Source organism: Anas acuta, chromosome 6 (genome assembly GCF_963932015.1).
Source record: "Anas acuta chromosome 6, bAnaAcu1.1, whole genome shotgun sequence".
NCBI lineage: Eukaryota > Metazoa > Chordata > Aves > Anseriformes > Anatidae > Anas > Anas acuta.
In genome coordinates, this window is record NC_088984.1 from 2,602,151 (window position 1) to 2,620,100 (window position 17,950).

The following is a 17,950-nucleotide window of genomic DNA, read 5'->3' on the forward strand; positions in this document are numbered from 1 at the left end:
ATGAAGAATTGTGTCTGTACAAAATCATCTAGGAGCAGTAATAACTGTGAATAATGCTCCTTACAAATCAGACAACTCAAGCTGAAAGCAAACCAGCACAGTCTTCATAGATACTAGAAGTATTTCTACCAAATCAAAGAGTGTTCACTCCACATGCATTTTTCTAATTGCAATTAAAGTAAATTATTAAGAAAATGACAAGACAAAGAATATTTTACAAAGTATTCCTCCATAAGAAACCATCCGCTAGGTATTGCAATGCTTCAGTAGTTACAGTACATTGCTGAAATGTGTGAAATAAAAATACCGGCTGAGAGAGGTGCATTAGGTGCTCTGGAAACCAGAAGTGCTCAAAAATGGTTAATGAGGGACTTGCTCATTAGACATTCACATTTAAAACATTGTAAGAGTTGAAAACAAACAAATGTTTTTCACGCTACTTTGCCGGTTCTTCCATTTCTACATATTTAATAAAAATGCAGCCAGCTTTGTTTTAAATGTAGATTTTCTTTCTGGCTTTTTTAATTTAAGAAGTGTCAAGTTTTTGAAACCCTCATCAGAAGCTCCCGGGCACCTCCTTGGTCACGGGAGCTTTTAGCAGGAAGCCTCCTCCCTCTCCTAGGGCCGAACTCAGAAGCAGCGGCAGAAGAAATCCACAAGATTTTCAGAACGATCCTGCCAGAGCAGGGAGAGGAAAGTTTCACTGCACCCCTTACACTGAGATTACAAAGGTGTGGAAGTACAAAACATCACCAGCGCTGCAATTACTGTAACTGGGATCCCGGAGCATTCATGCAGCTCTCCCTGCACAGGGCCACCCGTCCCGCAAGGCCTCCAGAAGCTCCCACCATCGGTGTACGAAGCAAGGATTACTCTCAGCTTACAGACACAAGCACACAGTTTCCCTAAGTGGCAATATTTCTAAATCTGCAATTTTCGGAGGCTCAGCTTTCGGAGAACTCTGACAGCTGCTGGAAGCGGTGTGAGCTCATGGGCCTTCAATGTTCAGCACAGCACGTTCCTGCTGCACCTCCACCTTCCACTACTTACCGATAAACTCAGGACCAGCAGCTATACGTTTTTATAATTACATTCTCTGTATTCTTTTGGAAGGGAAAACATTTCAGATATTTATCTGCTATCACGCTCGCTCGAGTGCTTTCAGTTCCGAAGAAACCGGAATTCAGCAGCTAACCGCAACGCACTGCCAGGTGATTTCCTTATCAAATTGTGTGCTCCTGCAGACCACGATGAAATCACAAACTGATAAATAAAATGTTTGGCCCAGTTAAAGCCAGGACTGGCCTGGTAAGGTCCAGCACCTTGCCCCAACAGAAGGCGCTCGCTGCCCACCCCTAACACCGTGCGTGCAGCCATGGCACCTCCTGAAAAGTCAGGGCAGAAAGCCCAAACCAGGTTCCAGGACAACAAAAATGCTTAAAATTAGGTAATTAAATACTTGACTGAATTTCAATCTTGGTTCTTCTCCTTGTCCCCATCTGTTCTGACTTCTCTTCTACGCTGTACCTTCACTGCTGTTTTTGAAGTGACTGGGGGAAAGTCTCCTTACACTCCTAGCATTTTGGTTTTTTAATTTTCTTCAAATTCGGGAAACTGGAAGTGCAATAAAAGGCATTATTTCCTGCCACAGTGCCTTCTCCACATCTTGCGTTGCCCACTGGCTCTGGTTAATATTTTCAGAAGGCACGGAGAACCAACTAGGTATGGGAAATCTCACATTTTTTTTCTCTACAATCACGTCTTTAATAAAGTAGGACTTTCTGCACTATTATTAGTATTACTTTTGCAAGTACCGGCATTATTATCAATATAAGTTCTCAGAAAAACGTATGGTGGTTAAAACAATAACGAGGCAGGAGCCTGGTTAGCAAAGACTGTGAATTATGGCAAATTCAAATTTAAAAAACCAAAACCCCACAGGAGGAGCCTGAGCTGTGTCTGAGCAAGCTCCGTGCCCGGTAAGCGGAGCTCTGCTGTAAGCCTCCTGGTAGCAAGGCTGTTTATGCCAGCGAGATGAAAATCCCCCGTTAACAATTCCAGGTACCTAATGCCATCACTGATGCCTATTAAGTCGGTAATTCCTGCATGTTCAGAGCACGAGAGCCGTTTTGTGCACAAGACCTCTATCAAGAGTTAAAAGGAGCACACAAGTTGGAACCGGCATTTCAATGGCAGGGGAGGGAGCAGCCTTCATCTGCCTCACATTATCATACCTGGAAATCTCAGTTTTCATATAGATTTTCTTTACAGTTTGTATTTGAAAAGGAAAATAATCACAATTTTTCTCCCCAAAAATAATAAGAGGGGAACCTGGGGTGGAATATGGAGAAGTAATGCTAGACAGCAAACAGCAGCGATCCCTTACAACACTATTTCCCTGCCTTCCCCCACCCACCAAGGAAAGTCTGAAATGCTTCTGTAAGCACCGAAACCCCAAAGCAATAGAACAATTCAATTGGCTTTACAATTAGCAGAGTGGCTGCTTGGCATCCTGTCCAGGGCTTATTTGAGTTTCACAAGACGCTCTGCTCAGCCACGAGCCCCGTAAAGGATGCCAGCCAGCCACTCTTCTCAATTTGAAGTTGAAAAGCTCTGAGTTTATAGGTCTGTGATATACAGAGGTAATCTTGGGGAGCAAATCCAAAGGCTCATGTGTAAGATTATGCTGCTTCGTACACCTTTAAGGTGACATATTCTAAAATATATCCTCTCTCCATACTCTTTGTACCACAGATCTGTGTTTTTCACATAGATTAAGGACAAATGCTTCAGTTAGGCTAAAGCAATTAGTTCCTCAGGAGCCTTAGCTCAGCACTAGAGGCAAAAAGGAAGAGAAAACAGCCCATTACAAACAGCAGAGAACTGGGACATGTCCTCAAGACCATCCCCCATGCTGGTGAAGAAGAAAAAGGCACAGGCTGGTCTGGTTTGAAGGTATTTTCCCTCTGAATGGCGATCTGATTATCAACAAGATCATTGCTGGTTCTGCCAGCCAACTCTAAGTTCGGCAGAAAAAAGGCCTTACACGAGTCCTTCAGGTTGCACCAGGATGAAATCCTGATCCGTGAGGCTGCTTGTAAGAGTGCCCCTCCTTTGAAATCCCCACTATTTCTGTAGCTTTGATGAGCAGCGACCACTCAGCACCCCACCACATCCCAGCTCCGGCTTTCTCAAGCTGTGCACGGAGCCAGGAGCACCCCAAGATCCCCCGTGCACGTCTGGGTTTTGTGCTCCCAAGCCCAGCTTCCTTCCTTCCTTCTGTTTTGCAGCGTCACCGAGCTGACCGCTTGCATTAAGGCTATTAAATCAAAGGCTCCTCAAACCCTTCTTGAGTCACTGCTTTCCAAAGCAACATTCCCAATTACATTACACCCTACTTGACTGTACTAAAATAAGGAGAGAAGCTCCGAGGCGATCTGCATTGCTCTCGCGTGCTCCTCCGATTTAATTACATCCCAGAACTTTTTCTATTCTGTAAAACTCAGTAGTAAAAATTTATTATTCCGAATCCAAGGAAGGGATATTGCTTCAATACTTTTTTCCTCCAAATCTGTCCTCTATTTGTCACTATTAAACTTGCAGATTTATAGTTTCTCATGTTTCTGATGATCTGATATTGGAGATCTTTTATTGTCTCCATTCCTATTAGCCACAGTTACTGTGTTAGCTCCGTATTAGCTTCCTTGACTTCCCTCATCAGCAATATTGTGACTCCTAAATACTTTTTCACTTGTTTACCTCTTTCCCCTCCTTCACACATTTTGCATTGCCAGCAGGATTTGCAATGCTGAATGCTCACCACTTACACCCAGCAGACTTCTGAACTAGCTTCACATCCGAACAGCAAGAAAGAAAACGAAGCAGCCTCTGCAATGAGCTGGGTGGCACAGAGACGCGGCCCCTTTTTAGCAAAAAGCACCCACAAACACAAAGCCTACATCTGGGAGGCAAAAGGGTTTAATGAATAAATCTTAAGGCCGCCAAATTAGCAAATTGGATGTGCCTTCGGGTTGTGTCAGAAGTCTGAGGACTCGACTCGTAACGAGAAATTCAATGTCAGAGTTTGACAGAAATACTAGCACTACTCATCAGAAAAAAGGAGTCTGGAGCCCAGTCTCCTGGCAGAAAAATGGCCTTTTTCCAAAATGAATAGCTGTAAATAACCCACACAGATTTGATGCTAGCTCCTCCTATAGGACTGCTGCTATAAAAGAGTGTTTGCAACCCAAATACTAGAGGAGTATAGTAAAAGGCAGGTGTTGTTCATAAAAATTAATTAAGCATAATAGGTTTTCGAGGGCTCGAAATGGGAAGAGTAAAAAAGCTCTCTACTGCATAAACAAAAATTTTAATTTTTACATTTATTCATTTTTAATTCCATCACACTCGCACTGAAAACCGCCTGGAAACTAACGATATTGTCTGGAAAGAGGAGAACAAGAGCCAGAATGAAACCCGGTGCATGCGGTTAACGTGTAACTGAGAGCTCAGGCCACACGCAGCCCTCTCCTTGCGGTGATTCGCAGCTTTTCTCTCCGGATCTATTCTCTGATCAGTAGCTATTCTCAACACTGGCACACAAACAAAACAGATTTAGCAATTAAAATACAGAGAAACAAAGCAAAAATAAAAAGCCACGAACTCCAATATGAACACGAGTTTCCTGAGGGCAACTTATTCAGCTAAACGCTGTACACAGGGCTCCTTCTGCATGTTTGACACAACAAAACTCAGCCACCAGAATTGCCAACCCCGTGCAGAACAATTCCTAACACACCTCTCGGCGTTTTGCTCACGTCCTACATCACTGAGCGCAAGACTAGCAACAAACTTTTATTTTTAAAGGTTAGTAGTGAAGCAAAATTCTCAACATTTCACACGTGGGTCAAGGCAAGGATGCTTCCATGCTGCTGCAGACACAGCAAAATATCCCATCTGGGTTTTTCCAGGCAGCGGGTTAGGCTCAGACGTGATGCCCCAGCCACATGCCTCCGCGATGACTCAGGAGGAGGCTGGAGGAAGGTTTATGCACTGTGCTAGGGCCTTGCCTCTGGGAATCACACAGGCACCGGCTTCTGAAATTTCATCTTGAAAGGAAAATGGGTCTGTAGGCTTCTACCATCGTGGGTATTCAGAAAGAAATACCTGGAGAAATGCAGGCTGTGGGTATTTCACAAGCATCAAAACTGACGGCACAAACCCCATCAGCAGACTACATGGAATTACCGTTTTTCATTTGGATAAGAAAACAAAAGTGTGAGTTTGAGCCCCTACAATGACACCGCTGTAATTCCAACAGTTCTCTCTAGGGCACCAGAAACACCGTCCTTGTCTGGTTTAACTTCAGTGGCTTCAAAGAAGGTTTCAGGTGAATCAGAAGCCGGCAGAGAGCAGAGCAGGATCTCCCAGATGGGGTTATATATCCGAATTAGCTGCTTGTGTTGAAGCCTTACTTCACGGAGCCTGCCAATAGCCTCTCACAGCAGCGTGCAGCTCGGGGCGCTTGCACATTGCACGGATTTGTTGTGCTGCTGCTGTCCTGCAGGAGTCTGAGAGCCGATGCCACGACTGCCTCTTCCTCATACAAGGATTCATCTTCTCAGGAAGGAATTCGGCTTGCCTGAAGACAAGGGCACCATCCTGAAACACGGCTCTATCTGCACGAGGAGAGATGATGACGGCCGTGCCACCTCACGAGCAGTGCTCCTAGCACACCGAGGGGGGCACGGCTGCAGCACGGGGCTGGGGTCACAGCCATGGAGCAGGGACAAGAAGGTCCCACACCGGGATGAATTGAGCCCACTTTAAAAGCCTTTACGAAACATTTTATTGAAAACTTTTAGACAGCACAAAGCTTCTGTTGATCAGTTGCAGCCTGAATTTCCTGCGGGGAGCTCCAGCCTTGCCAACCCTTTCCCCACGTGAGGCAAATGACTACTGCTCAGCTTCTTGATGGCAGCTGCTGGCACACGGGGCTCTTATCTCACGTAACATTCAGTCTCTTCTGTCCTCTGCAGGGCAAAGCAGTCCCACGCTGCAATAACTTCACAGCTTTCTTCAGCTGCATGGACAGTCCAGGGAAACCCACGCCACTGATTCCCACTGGCCCCAAAAGAGGGGGAAACCCAAAGAGTTCTTGCAAAGAGATTTTGTGGTGTGCTTAGAGGGACAAGGAAGCAGGCTCCTAGGCAAAAGGAGACCTTTGTTCTGCTCACAGGAGAGTACAAGGTCTCAGAATAGAAAGAATATACAAGGCAAACTTCTTTGTCAGCATGACAAGGCAAAACAGCCGTGCCAGGATTAATAGCTGCTTGCTGGTGACACAAACCACTGAGACAGCTACGGAAGAAATGCCTCATTTCCCCAGGAACGGAGAGAAACCCTTAGAAGTCATTAGCAAGTATCAGCAGCAGGACTTTTAAAAAGTATTTTTTAGCTATTTAATTCAGTTCTGTGTTTCAAAGAATAAGCAGCTCTCTTTGAGGAAGATCGGGAGCATTTATCAGGTGCTTTCTTGGCTGAAGGACACGGACAGCTTGCACGCTTATGGCCACTTTCATTCCAGCCGATGTGGTGTAGCTATGACTGTAGCAAACACAAACTTTGACAGATGACCAAGCTGAAAAACTGAGATACCAGAGGTTTTCTTTCCCCCTTAAGAAATTAACACAGTATTACCTTTCGAAAACTCATACTTTGTTCAGCCAACAGTTATAAAATGAAATAAACATTTTGGATCTGTCTCCCTTTTATCATGAAGCAGCCCAAAGCCAGCAGCAGTGCCATACCTGCTTCCCCTCAACACCTTCACTGACGAACAAATCAGGAAACCTTGCTACTCTTCCAACTGAACACACAGTTTATTCAACCATTTAATAACCAGCACAGCAAAATTATCACGGTAAAGGCAAACACAGACTTTGCACTCCCACTCCCTGCCCCTCAAAAAGGTTATTTTGAAAACTTTTATATTCCTAGTATCTGCTTCAATCTTGGACAACAGCTAACTAGTTAACACAAGTAATAAAGAACACTGTATAACGTGGACAAACTACCAGGTTAGCCACAGCCTTCTAGGGTTGAAGTAGCACGGCATGATGCAGAAACACAATTTATTTGGGCAAGAGACAACAACTGAGGTCTAGGTGTGTACAAAAGTGCACGGATTTTATTTATGAACAGGGTGTAGAAGTTAAGAAAAGCAAGAGTTGTAACAGGAACGAGGCCAGGATGGTTTTGTTCAGAAAAAGGGCGATAAATTTTGGGCTACCACTGTTTTTTCTTTGTTTTATTTCTGAGCGTCTGGATACTAGCAGGAAATAGGCATACTTTTCATACCGGTAAACTCAAATTTAGAAAGTAGGTAAGTAAAAGGAACCCATTTAAAAACAGTCACCATATATTTCCAAACAGTCAAACATAGGGGTATCCTTTTAAAAGGAGACATACCTGCTTCAGGACTTGTTTGATTACAGCTGCTAGCAATGCTGTTTGGTATCACTGGAGTGGAGGATGCCTGGATTCTTGACTGAGGTGGGTTCGGATGTAATGAATTTCCTAAAGCCATTCCTGACTGACTGAGCATCCCACAGTTCCCGCTAGCCTGCATCTGATTTATTAAACCTGCGAGATGGTTGGTTGTGCCTGGGCTAGTACCATGGACAAAGTTAGTGTTTGTGTTCTGGCAGTGCAGCCCTTCCCCTCGTAACGGTAAGCTCTGCGCCAGCGAGTTCTGAAGAGTGCCAGAATTCATACCGGTGTCTGCGAAATGCATCTGGTTACCAGAGCAAGGCAAGACAGTATTTGAGCTCCCACAACTGGTGGTACTATTGCTGCTCATGTGGGAGCTTTGACAACTCATGGACTGAAGTAACTGGGACATAGAGCTGATGGGAAACGAGCTTTGACTTTGCTTTCTTATCAAATCAGATCCAGCTTTGGAAACTCCAGAGCTCTCCAACTGAGACTGTCTCAGCAAACTCAACACCGTGGTGGTTGGCTGCTTTCTTTTTCTCAGAGGATCTTTCTGCTGAGACATCAACTTATCTCTCAGCGCTGCTCGACCACTTTGCCCTTCAGTCGTTGGTAGAAGCACATTGGCAGCAGGAGGGAACATGGTATTTAAAGTGCTATGTCCTTCGTTGTTGCCACCGCTGGCAACAGGTCCAGAATTGCTACTGCTGTTATTGTTGTTACCAGCAAGTTTATTTTGATTTGCTAGCTGTGCTTTGGCTGCTGCTGAGAGTAAACTACTTGCTGGAAAAGAGGCAGCATTGTGCTGGTTCAAGATCTGATTTAAAGGCATTCCCAGCAAACCAGGCTGACTCTTCAACGAACCACTTCCAGCCGATGCAGTAGAAAAAACTGCATTGTTTGGAGGATTTAACACATTACTCATTCCAGCAATTAATGGGTTAGGGATGTCCTTGTATTGATTAAGTCCATCGTGCTTGGTGGAAGGGCTAGATGGCATAGATGGTCTTGGTGACCCTATTGTTGACCTTGGGGACCGGGGAGGAACTTTCATACCAGTACAAGACGACTGCGGTCCTACTGGAGGCAGCAGGAAATTTCCATGATCTGATGACGTGGAAGAAGAACGTGATCTTTGGGGAGAAGCCTCGATCCTTCCGATCCCGGAGCCCATCATATGAACGGGGGACGTCACCGGCGAAGGAGACAGCGAGGTCGAAGCCGAGTGCTGAACTCTTTGAACATGACTTCCATGGTTCATGTGACCGGGTTTTACCGTTGGCAAAGGAAGGTTACTTGGCAAAGGGACGACAGCAGGAGGCATGCTTACATTCATCACGGGTACCTGAGAGTGGACATTTGAATGGAAAGTAGTTGGGTTAATGATAACAGGGTTCTGATTGACTGGTTTGCTAGGAATAGGGTCAAGAATGCCAAGTGGATCCTTTTCTGATGTTAATGGCTTTTTCTGAAGAGCACAAGAAGGCGGTGGAGGAGGTGGGGGTGGACCTTGGGGCGGTTTATGGTGGAACATTGCTCGTGGTATTTCCATACCAGTTGAAAAATTACACATGGTTTTTTTCATTACGGGGCTTTTTGTGGTCAAGGTTGGGGAAAGAGGTATATTAGTCCTTCCAGCCATTGCACAGGATGACTGTATGGGAGAACCATGTAGCATTACTGATGGCGGAGACAGAGGTGTCCTGTTCATGTGAATAGGACTTGAGTTGGGTGCTCCATGAAAGCTGGGATTGTTCCTCGTGAAAACATCAGGGCTTCCAAGTGGGTCAGTCCTAGGAGAGATGGAGCCATCTCCATATATCTGCGATCCTGATGAAGCTGGACTGGGCATCCCACCATGACTGCCACGATATGGAGACTTCTGTCCAAGTTCATTACTACCCAATCTCTGCCTAGGATAGACAGAATGAAGTTCTTGTTGCTGGCTTCCAGCCATTTCTTGCACATAAAGCCTACCCATGGCATTAGATGCCCCAATCATCAACTTGAAAGGAGTCTTACATTCTGGCATCACAGAATTTGTAATTCCTTCATGTGATTTATTCCTCATCGATCTCGGAGTTGCTGCTCGAGTAGGAACTACCGGAGTTGCACCTGGTATTAGAAACACAACAATTACTATTTTGAAGGCTGGTATCACACATTTCAGTGCACAACTACTGGGTGTGAAAACATTCACAAAAGCCTTTTGGCTAAACTTTTGCTTAAACAGAAAAAACAGCTAAATCACCAACCAGTTGCTGGAGCGGTGCACACTACCCTTCTGCAGACTGCAATTGTACAGACCACAACTCCATTTTCCATGTAAAAGCCTACAGAAATATGGACATCTTTAGATCTTGTGCTTCGTAGCACCCTTGCTACCCACATAAATGTATTTCAGCACTATCCGTCCACAACATCAATTCCTGAAGTTATTTTATTTTTATTATTTCCTCCCCTTTTCAATCTCCCCTCCAAGCATCCATCATCTCCAGTGTCCTACACCTGACTCTCCAGCATCATCTCTTCAGCTACAGCCCCAGCTAGAAGAGCTGGCAGAACTATCGCAGGGAAAAGGAGCCTCTGGCACCATCTATTGAGTACAGGAGGAACAAGGTCCAAGAAGGGTTCAGACTAATTTCCCCTTGTCCTACAGACAAAAAGTCCTGCCCCAAACGTTGCACCTGATGAGGATGAATGGGGAACTGTGCCATACAACTCTGGCCCGGATTTCTATTCAGCAGAGCACTTAATTGCACAGATCTAAGAGGACATGGCTGAGCTAGGCAGGGTGCAGCATCCCCGCTGCTCTGCATCACTCACTGGCCCTGCAGGCACCGAGTGTCAGTCTTCTGAGTTAATCTCTTCTTTGGAACTGCTTTGCTAAAAAGGTGAGCACGTTATATAATGTCCTGCAATATTTCACTGAATGAAGGCTTTTCCTGCAGCTTCTGAAAAAAAAATTAGTTTGGTATCAAGATACTAAATTCAAGAATGGGCTTCACCTTTTATGCTTGTTTTCAGGATAAAGGCTTTGAGGATATTTATATGTGCAAGTGTGAAACCTTATGCTATGGAAAATATTACTGTGTTGGGACTAGACCTTCCAACACGCACCAGATCACTTTCTTTTTCTACCCACTAATATCAGTTTTGTTTAAGAAATAAATATTTTTTCAATATTTTATTTTCGGAATACCCTCACAGGCAGCTCCAAGTCTGATGGACTTTCTGCCAGCTTTACTGCTCTGGGAATTTGTAATTCAGTTTGCAGTGTGAGCTCAGCAAAGGAAAATGAATACATTCTTGGCATGCAGCCTCTGAATATGCAAACTTAAACTTGAGTAGTGAGCTACATTTCATGTTCAAATGAATTCAGAGGTACCTTTAAATTCCCCTGCTTACAAGAACTCAGTTCCCTTCTTTCCTTCTCTCTGGCCATAGGAGACGAATGGCAGCGAGAGTCCTGCCTTCATTCTATTTACTCATCCAGCTACATCATGACAGAAACAAACACATTCCTTTTCTCAAAATATAACTGAAGTCTCATTCTGGGGAGAAATCTCAAGACTGAACTACGAAACATAATATGCACAGGAATCCTCACATTTGTGCTTGACCTAAGCATATGGACAAACTTACGAGTGCACAACTGAAATGACATTTTGTTTACCAAGGCAATGTATTGGGAAATTTTGTTCTTCACTTGATGGACAAAATTCTGATCAATAGAGAAGATGTAATGAGTATGTTCATATCTTAAATATTTATCTGTTTCCCCTCCTTAATTTTGCCCTTTATTTTTTAAAAAAGAAACGTAATTTAAGTAGAGCTAATAAAGAATAATAAAAAAATAACCAGGAAAATGCGTAGTAATTTGGGAAATCGTACTATTCAGTCTTAAAACAAATGTATATTGAAAAAAAAAAACAATTTAAAACTTTAAGATCATATAAGGCAATCTCAAAGTGCAATAGTACCTCAGTACTATGAACATCACTGGTATGTCTACATACTGATTTATTTTTAATTAATAATTTTTTAATGATTTATTTTTATATTCTTAAAGTTTTCCACTTTTATTCAGGCCACAAAGGGCTTAGCAATTAGCCCACTATTATTACAGTGATACAAAGATCTCTCAGAACATCAAGGATCATTTCCCAGATGTTGTAGGCATCACAGTATATAACCATAAACGTAAAAAGCTCTATCTTCAAAGTAACTTCACTCCTCTGACCTAACTACTTAGATTTCTAAGACTGGTTCTGAACCTTTTCTTGTGATCCTCAGAAAGGACCTAATTTTCAGTTTACGTTTCTCTGCAGCTCTGGTTTTGTAGCTGTTTCTTTCAGTGCTAACTTTGTCCTTTAGTTTAAGTTGCTTCCTGGTGGCCATTCTCTTGATGTCTTTACTGACAGCAACTGCATCTCCTTTCAGGCACCATTTTGGTGGGGCTAAACAAACTAAGCACTTTTAGATGACTTTCATAAAACAGGTTTTGCACTTGCTTAATAGAAGAGCCTCTGCTCTATTTCAGTTTGAGTGCCTCTAGCGAGAACAGCAGCACAGGAAGGCAGCAAGCATTCAAAGACATTTGTACTTCTCCGTCTCAGAATCACATTGATCTGCACCACACTGCCATCTGGTACTGCTCACAGGCATCTTTGATCAGTTAGTATATCTAGGTCTTCTTTCTCAATAATTTACAGCTAATAGCTTTTTTCACTAGTCCCCAGGTGAATAACCTTACAATTAACAGGATTTGTTGCTATACCTTTTCTTTCACTCCAGGTGTCAATGATCCCCCAGTTTTTCAACATGTCTGGATCTTCTCTTGTTTTGATAGCACCTATCGGTTTCATCCATCAACAAATTACTTCATTTTTTGTTGATACGGATAATTAAAATGCTAAGCCAGGTTGGTCCTAACAAATAATCCTTGAGAAATTACAGTGGAGATCTTCTCTAGCTGTATATTCTGCCTTGCAATACAATTTCCCATTTAGCTAAGTCCTTAGCCACATTCTAATCCCTTTATAATCACTTTATTCAGCTTCTCTAATTTCCCATGTGACAGAATATCAGACATATTACTACAGTTCCAAAAGATGAGGGCTAATGTATTTTCTTTGTCTAGAACAATCTGATATCTTTTCCAAGAAAATCATGCTCTTCGTCTGGGATGACCTGCTTTTTAGACTCACTTTCTACCTACCTACATCCTTCTAATTACTACCTCCATTTTCAACTTGAATGTTTACTACTGCAATTACAGAAGAACTTCAGGGGTGTTCTTGTATAGTAATTATAAATACTAAATTAGTTAAATAACTAATCCTGCAGGATTTTACTCACTTGTTCCACCACCAGGACTGGTTAGAACTAGTGAAGGATGTGGTGCTTCCATGCTTTTATGAAGTGTAGCCACAGCAATAATTTTCCTTTTATGTATGCATAGTTTGGTGACATCTTCGTCCGCTTTAACATCTTCAGCAGTTCTCTGCTTCACAGCAGCTCCAGGATCAAAATTAAAGACCTAAGAATAAAAATTCCAACATTTAAAGTAATGATTAAAGCCAGCAGGCTCCCCAAATATATCTAAACCAAATTTTTTTTTACATAAAATTAAATTTGCCTCTGTTCCTTAGAGCAGCTAGATTGGTCCTACAATGTCCAGGAGACATGTTTATAGCATTTTTTGAAATAAACAAAGAGCAAATATATTTATAATAAGCACACAGAGCCACAGAAGTTGTCATTTAGCAACTGAGAATTTTAACACCCCCCAGTATAAAGGGGAGGAAGGGAAAAAGGACAATTGGTGGTTGAGATGGCTTTGTGTTTAGAAAAACAAGAAGAGTTACAATTTGCATGCAGATGATAAAATTGTGTTTTTCAGGGTGTTATACTGATTCAGCACTTCTTGGCAATATTATGAAAACTACATTTAAAAGTACCTGTTATAAATACATATATTTATGTTTATTCTAAAATACATAGGATCAACCTAACCCTAGCAGCTAGTTAGGAGTCTTCCACAAACCAACTCCTGCTGAGGCTATCATGTATGAACCTCACACACCAACACAGTGCTGCTGTGCTGATGGCAGGTTGCCACTTTAATAGGAAAATGCTCAACCACCATAAAGACTGAGTCGGATCTTTTCCATGTGGGGAGAAGACAGAAAGGAGATTTATTTAATGGTTTGCATTCTGTGGTCAACCTCTGGGTATACACCACTTCTATTTTATATAGACAATGAGAACAGAAATTAAGTCATTAGCTGACAGAGCAGAAATCCGTAATCCAAACAGCACAGAAATCCAGAATTTTGATTTCTTTACCTTGGGAAGAACAAGAGGACATTCTAGGCCACACTTGCATGTTCCATCAGTCAGCAAGTAAGTCTTCACCTGCTCCAAGCAGGATAATAAAGACCCACTGGGACTGTAAAGAAACAAAAATGAAAAATTCAGGCTATTTGATAGGTCAGGACTTCTACCAACCATTCTAACAGCTCACACAGACAGGTTTGACATAAGGCACCTAAGATTCCATATTTAGTTTCAAAGTACTTCCTGCTTTTAGTCGAGAACTGAGATGATATGCATCAAAACCAGTTAAAAAAATAAAAAAAAGATTTTAAAGGAAGATTTTACTACAGAAAAATAAACGTGGCAAGTGCAAAGGAAGTAATTGAGATTACTGATATTTAGTATTCACATTACAGTCCTGCTAGAAAGCTTTAACTACTGCCTAACAACACTGAGATGATTTTTCTCCAGCTTCTCTCCCATAAAGTGCAACCCACAGGCGGGCTGCAGTCCCCACGGACCTCCTCCCTTTCCATCCCATCCCTGCAGTCCCATGGAGGCGTGACAGTCACCTGTAGTCTCTAGGACCAGGGCCTAATTTAACAAGAAAACATCACAAATGTGTTTCAAGAAGTGGGAGAAGACCCACGGAGAAAAGGGGGAACAGTACCACTGCTGTTGTGGTCTGTTAGGTGCATGAACAATTTAGTTTATTCAGCTAAAATTTCAACCTCATCAGTGAAAGTGAGCGTCCCACCAAGAAGCCAGCGCAGAGAGGCTCTGATAAACTGCCCTCGGATTTCTCTAACTCCCACCAGAGAATCATTATCTCCATAGCCAAAAATAGGCCACTGGAAATTCTGTTACGGCAAAATCACTAATTCATAAGGTGAAAGAAGTTCTCATGTCACGAGCCTCTGACTTCCACGCGGCTCTTTATTACACAGCCACCTCAGCTGTTTGTCAGGGAAAGAATACAGCGATTTGTGAGGACTGGCTCCAACGCTGCTTCTTAACGGCAGCTGTGAAAAGCCCTTATTTTAACCAAAACAACTCGAGTGGAATGGTTTGGGACGTGGAAACAGCCAAGAGTCAAAATTCCAAGCGCTGACAAACTTTTGTACTTCAAACCTCATGTATAAACACCTCGTTGTGCAGCAGAAGGAAAGCAACATCTGCAAGTGACGTGTGGAGTTATGGTAGCAGTTTCAGTAAGCAATTCATTTGCCAGCCCTGCCCTGAAATGGTCATTTTAGAATCGCTTAGGTTGGATACGCGTAACAGGGACATCCTGAAGATAAAAGCAACCTAAAAATAATGCTGGAGGTGTGGAGTAAAGTGACTTATAGATGCTTCCTGCAGGAGAACACAGGCTGGTGTTTGCTCTGTTCTACCCCATCCACGTGCAACATCGCTAAAGGACAGTTCTGTGATGCTTAAAAATTTAAATGGCACCTCCTGGAATACACTCTGGAGTTAGGATGCCGCTTTATTGGTTAAAAAAAGAGAAGAAAACAAGTCCCACTTCGCAGCAAGAACTAAGATCTTGTGAAATTTTGCTCATCAGTGCTCCCCTGGCCTGGACCAGAGGAGTTTTCCTGCCATCCTCAGAGGGGGATCACACAGCAGCTCAGCTCAGCGCTGCACACAAAGTGTAAGGAGAGCATCGCCTTCAAGAGGAAATGCCACCGCGCAGCCACCGGTGCAGCAGCTGAGCTAATCCAGGTGCTAAGGCCACTGGTTATTTCCCAGTAATGCTATACCATTACAATTCATTCTTTTTATGTTTCTAGAAGAAAACAGCTTTTAATAATGTTCCTTCGTGCACGGTTCTCTCAGTTTATTCCATCGATGAGTCCTCACAAACAGTAACCCGAGGAAGAGATCCAGGTGCTCACAGCAGCACTGTTTTACTAAGAAATCACTCAGCCCCGTGCTTTCACCAGGTAATAAAAAACTAATTAATGGATTTTATTCAGAGCACCTGTTGACAGTTGATGGAACAGCATGTGTGCTTTACAAGGAAGCACAAATAGAACAAGTCCTTATTCAGCTGGAATCATTTATTCCAGTTAAATCACGACAAATCTGAATGCATACGCTGATTTTCCCTTGGATAGCTTTTGGGTCAGTATTGTTTGGCCTCTCGTTCTCCCAGTAAATGCTGTGAGTATTTTCAGGGTGGGTGATCCTTCTGAAGGGCTGCGCAGCTCTAGAGCAGATAATCCAGAGAGGCTGGGGAAGCTCAGCCCTTGAAGATGCAGGTGGCAAAACCAACAGCTGGCCTGTGGCTCATGCAGTACATCCAGCAGGAGGCTGGATTAGAGGACTTCATCCTCTAATGAACTCATCCTCATCCTCTTCCTGACACTGCCTACTCCACGTCTTTCATCAAATAAGAAAACGGATGACATCAAGTGCATCATCTCGGCTTCCCTTAAGCAGAATGGCTTACCGAAGGCCACCAGCAAACTAACCACTGGATTGAGGGGAGAAAACAAAACAGCATGGACAAAACTTACAGAGAGGGCAGAACTAATACCTGCTTCCTCAGGCTGAAAAAGAAAACTGGTAAATTTGATTAACAGAGTCGACTAGAAAAATAAAAAGCAGTGTTTTGCATAAAGCAATTCCGGACAGAAATATTATTAATAAAGTCCTCCTGAACAAAGAGTACATACTTAAAAAAAAAAAAAGACTGAAGAGTAAATAATTGTCAGATACCAAAATTTAGTAGTTTATGAACGTGTAAGACATGCTCTCGAAGAAGCAGCACAATCTTCGTGGCCTGCTTCTCACAGCTGCACAAAATAAAATTCAAAAACAGGTAGGATCATTAGGTAGGTATATAAAAACACCAAGGAATTTTATGTCCTGATGCCTGCATATAGGGATGACAGAGGGAAAACAAACCAAACCAAAACCAAACACATAGCAAACAACTGCTTTTTTCTCATTGATTTTTAACTAAGGCAGAGGCCCGGTAAATTATAGCTATAATGAGAAATACAAGGGGAAGGCAATTTATCTTTGACATGCGTATCGCTGGCGTGGACTTTGTTTGATTCTGCTAATTGCGAATATAAACAAGAAATCCTGGAATTCATTTCATCTTTTACGGTGGTTTAGTGTAAAACTGGAGTACGCTGTGACTCATTAAAGAATTTTGTATTGTTAATATATATAAAGTTGTATAGAAGTGGTTATTTTAATCACAGAATAGTGGAATAAGATTAAGCAAATAACAGATAGTCATTTAGATTCACGTGATGTAAACCTGATGTACCTACATCTTGTTCAAGCTAACTTTGGTCTTTTTCCAGTAACATTTAATTTGTAGCATGTTTATCTGAACACACTCATTTAATAGTAATTTCAATACATTTTTTGACTGCTCCAGGATGAAGCAAAAAAAAATAATAATCCAGGAAGCTAACAGAATAAATAAAATACCTAAAACTTTGGTTTTAGGCTTGCATTCCTGTTTTTTCTACACCAGAAATGGGAGGGATCTACAGAAGTCAGTCAGTTGTTTGTGATGAACACAGAACATTCACAGGGTATATAATGAGTGATGTTTGCTACAGCTACTCAGTAGTTACCCAACTTAACTTCCTTTCAAAAGAGAGTAAATAAACCAGAAAAGTATAATGCAGATCTGGAACATAAACCCAAAAGAGACCACGGAGAAGAGTTACTGAATGTCAGGATAAAGTTGCCTGCTGCTGCATGAACTGAGCTGAAGGCTTGCTGCTGACAGGAGAATGTCCCACTCTGTCTTACCTGCCATGAATTATCTGCATGCCTGGTCGCTGCTTTGAACTTGACCAGCAAAGGCTCCTATAAAAAGCCAGTGCTGGTGCAAGGAAAAGGCAATGAGGGAGATTTCTCATCATCTTAGGTGTGACATAAGGAATCCTCTGGCTAGTTTCATTGTAAAAGGTTTGAATAATAAAGGCATTAAGTAAGGTTAAATCTGCTACTGCTCAGCTTTAAAATCCACATGACAATAATAAGTAATAAAGAACTATTCATGCCTAGAGCAAAATGTATAGGAAGGATATCAAATTTTCAAGACCAAGCAATATTAGATTTGGAATGACAGAGTGTGTGCTATGGGCATGCAAATGGCACA

The 17,950-nt window shown here is 42.5% G+C and overlaps 1 protein-coding gene across 9 annotated transcripts in view; it reads right to left on the reverse strand.

Moving 5' to 3' along the window:
• Window positions 1-17,950, reverse strand: part of MBD5 (methyl-CpG binding domain protein 5) — a 128,646-nt gene that overhangs the window by 23,466 nt on the left and 87,230 nt on the right. For all 9 annotated transcript variants that reach the window (XM_068687018.1, XM_068687016.1, XM_068687017.1 and 6 more), the window contains 3 exons: window positions 13,846-13,948; window positions 12,856-13,036; window positions 7,471-9,609 (listed from right to left, as the gene is read on the reverse strand). In XM_068687018.1, the coding sequence (XP_068543119.1) occupies window positions 7,471-9,609; window positions 12,856-13,036; window positions 13,846-13,948 (2,423 nt within the window). The remainder of the gene's footprint in view (window positions 1-7,470; window positions 9,610-12,855; window positions 13,037-13,845; window positions 13,949-17,950) is intronic.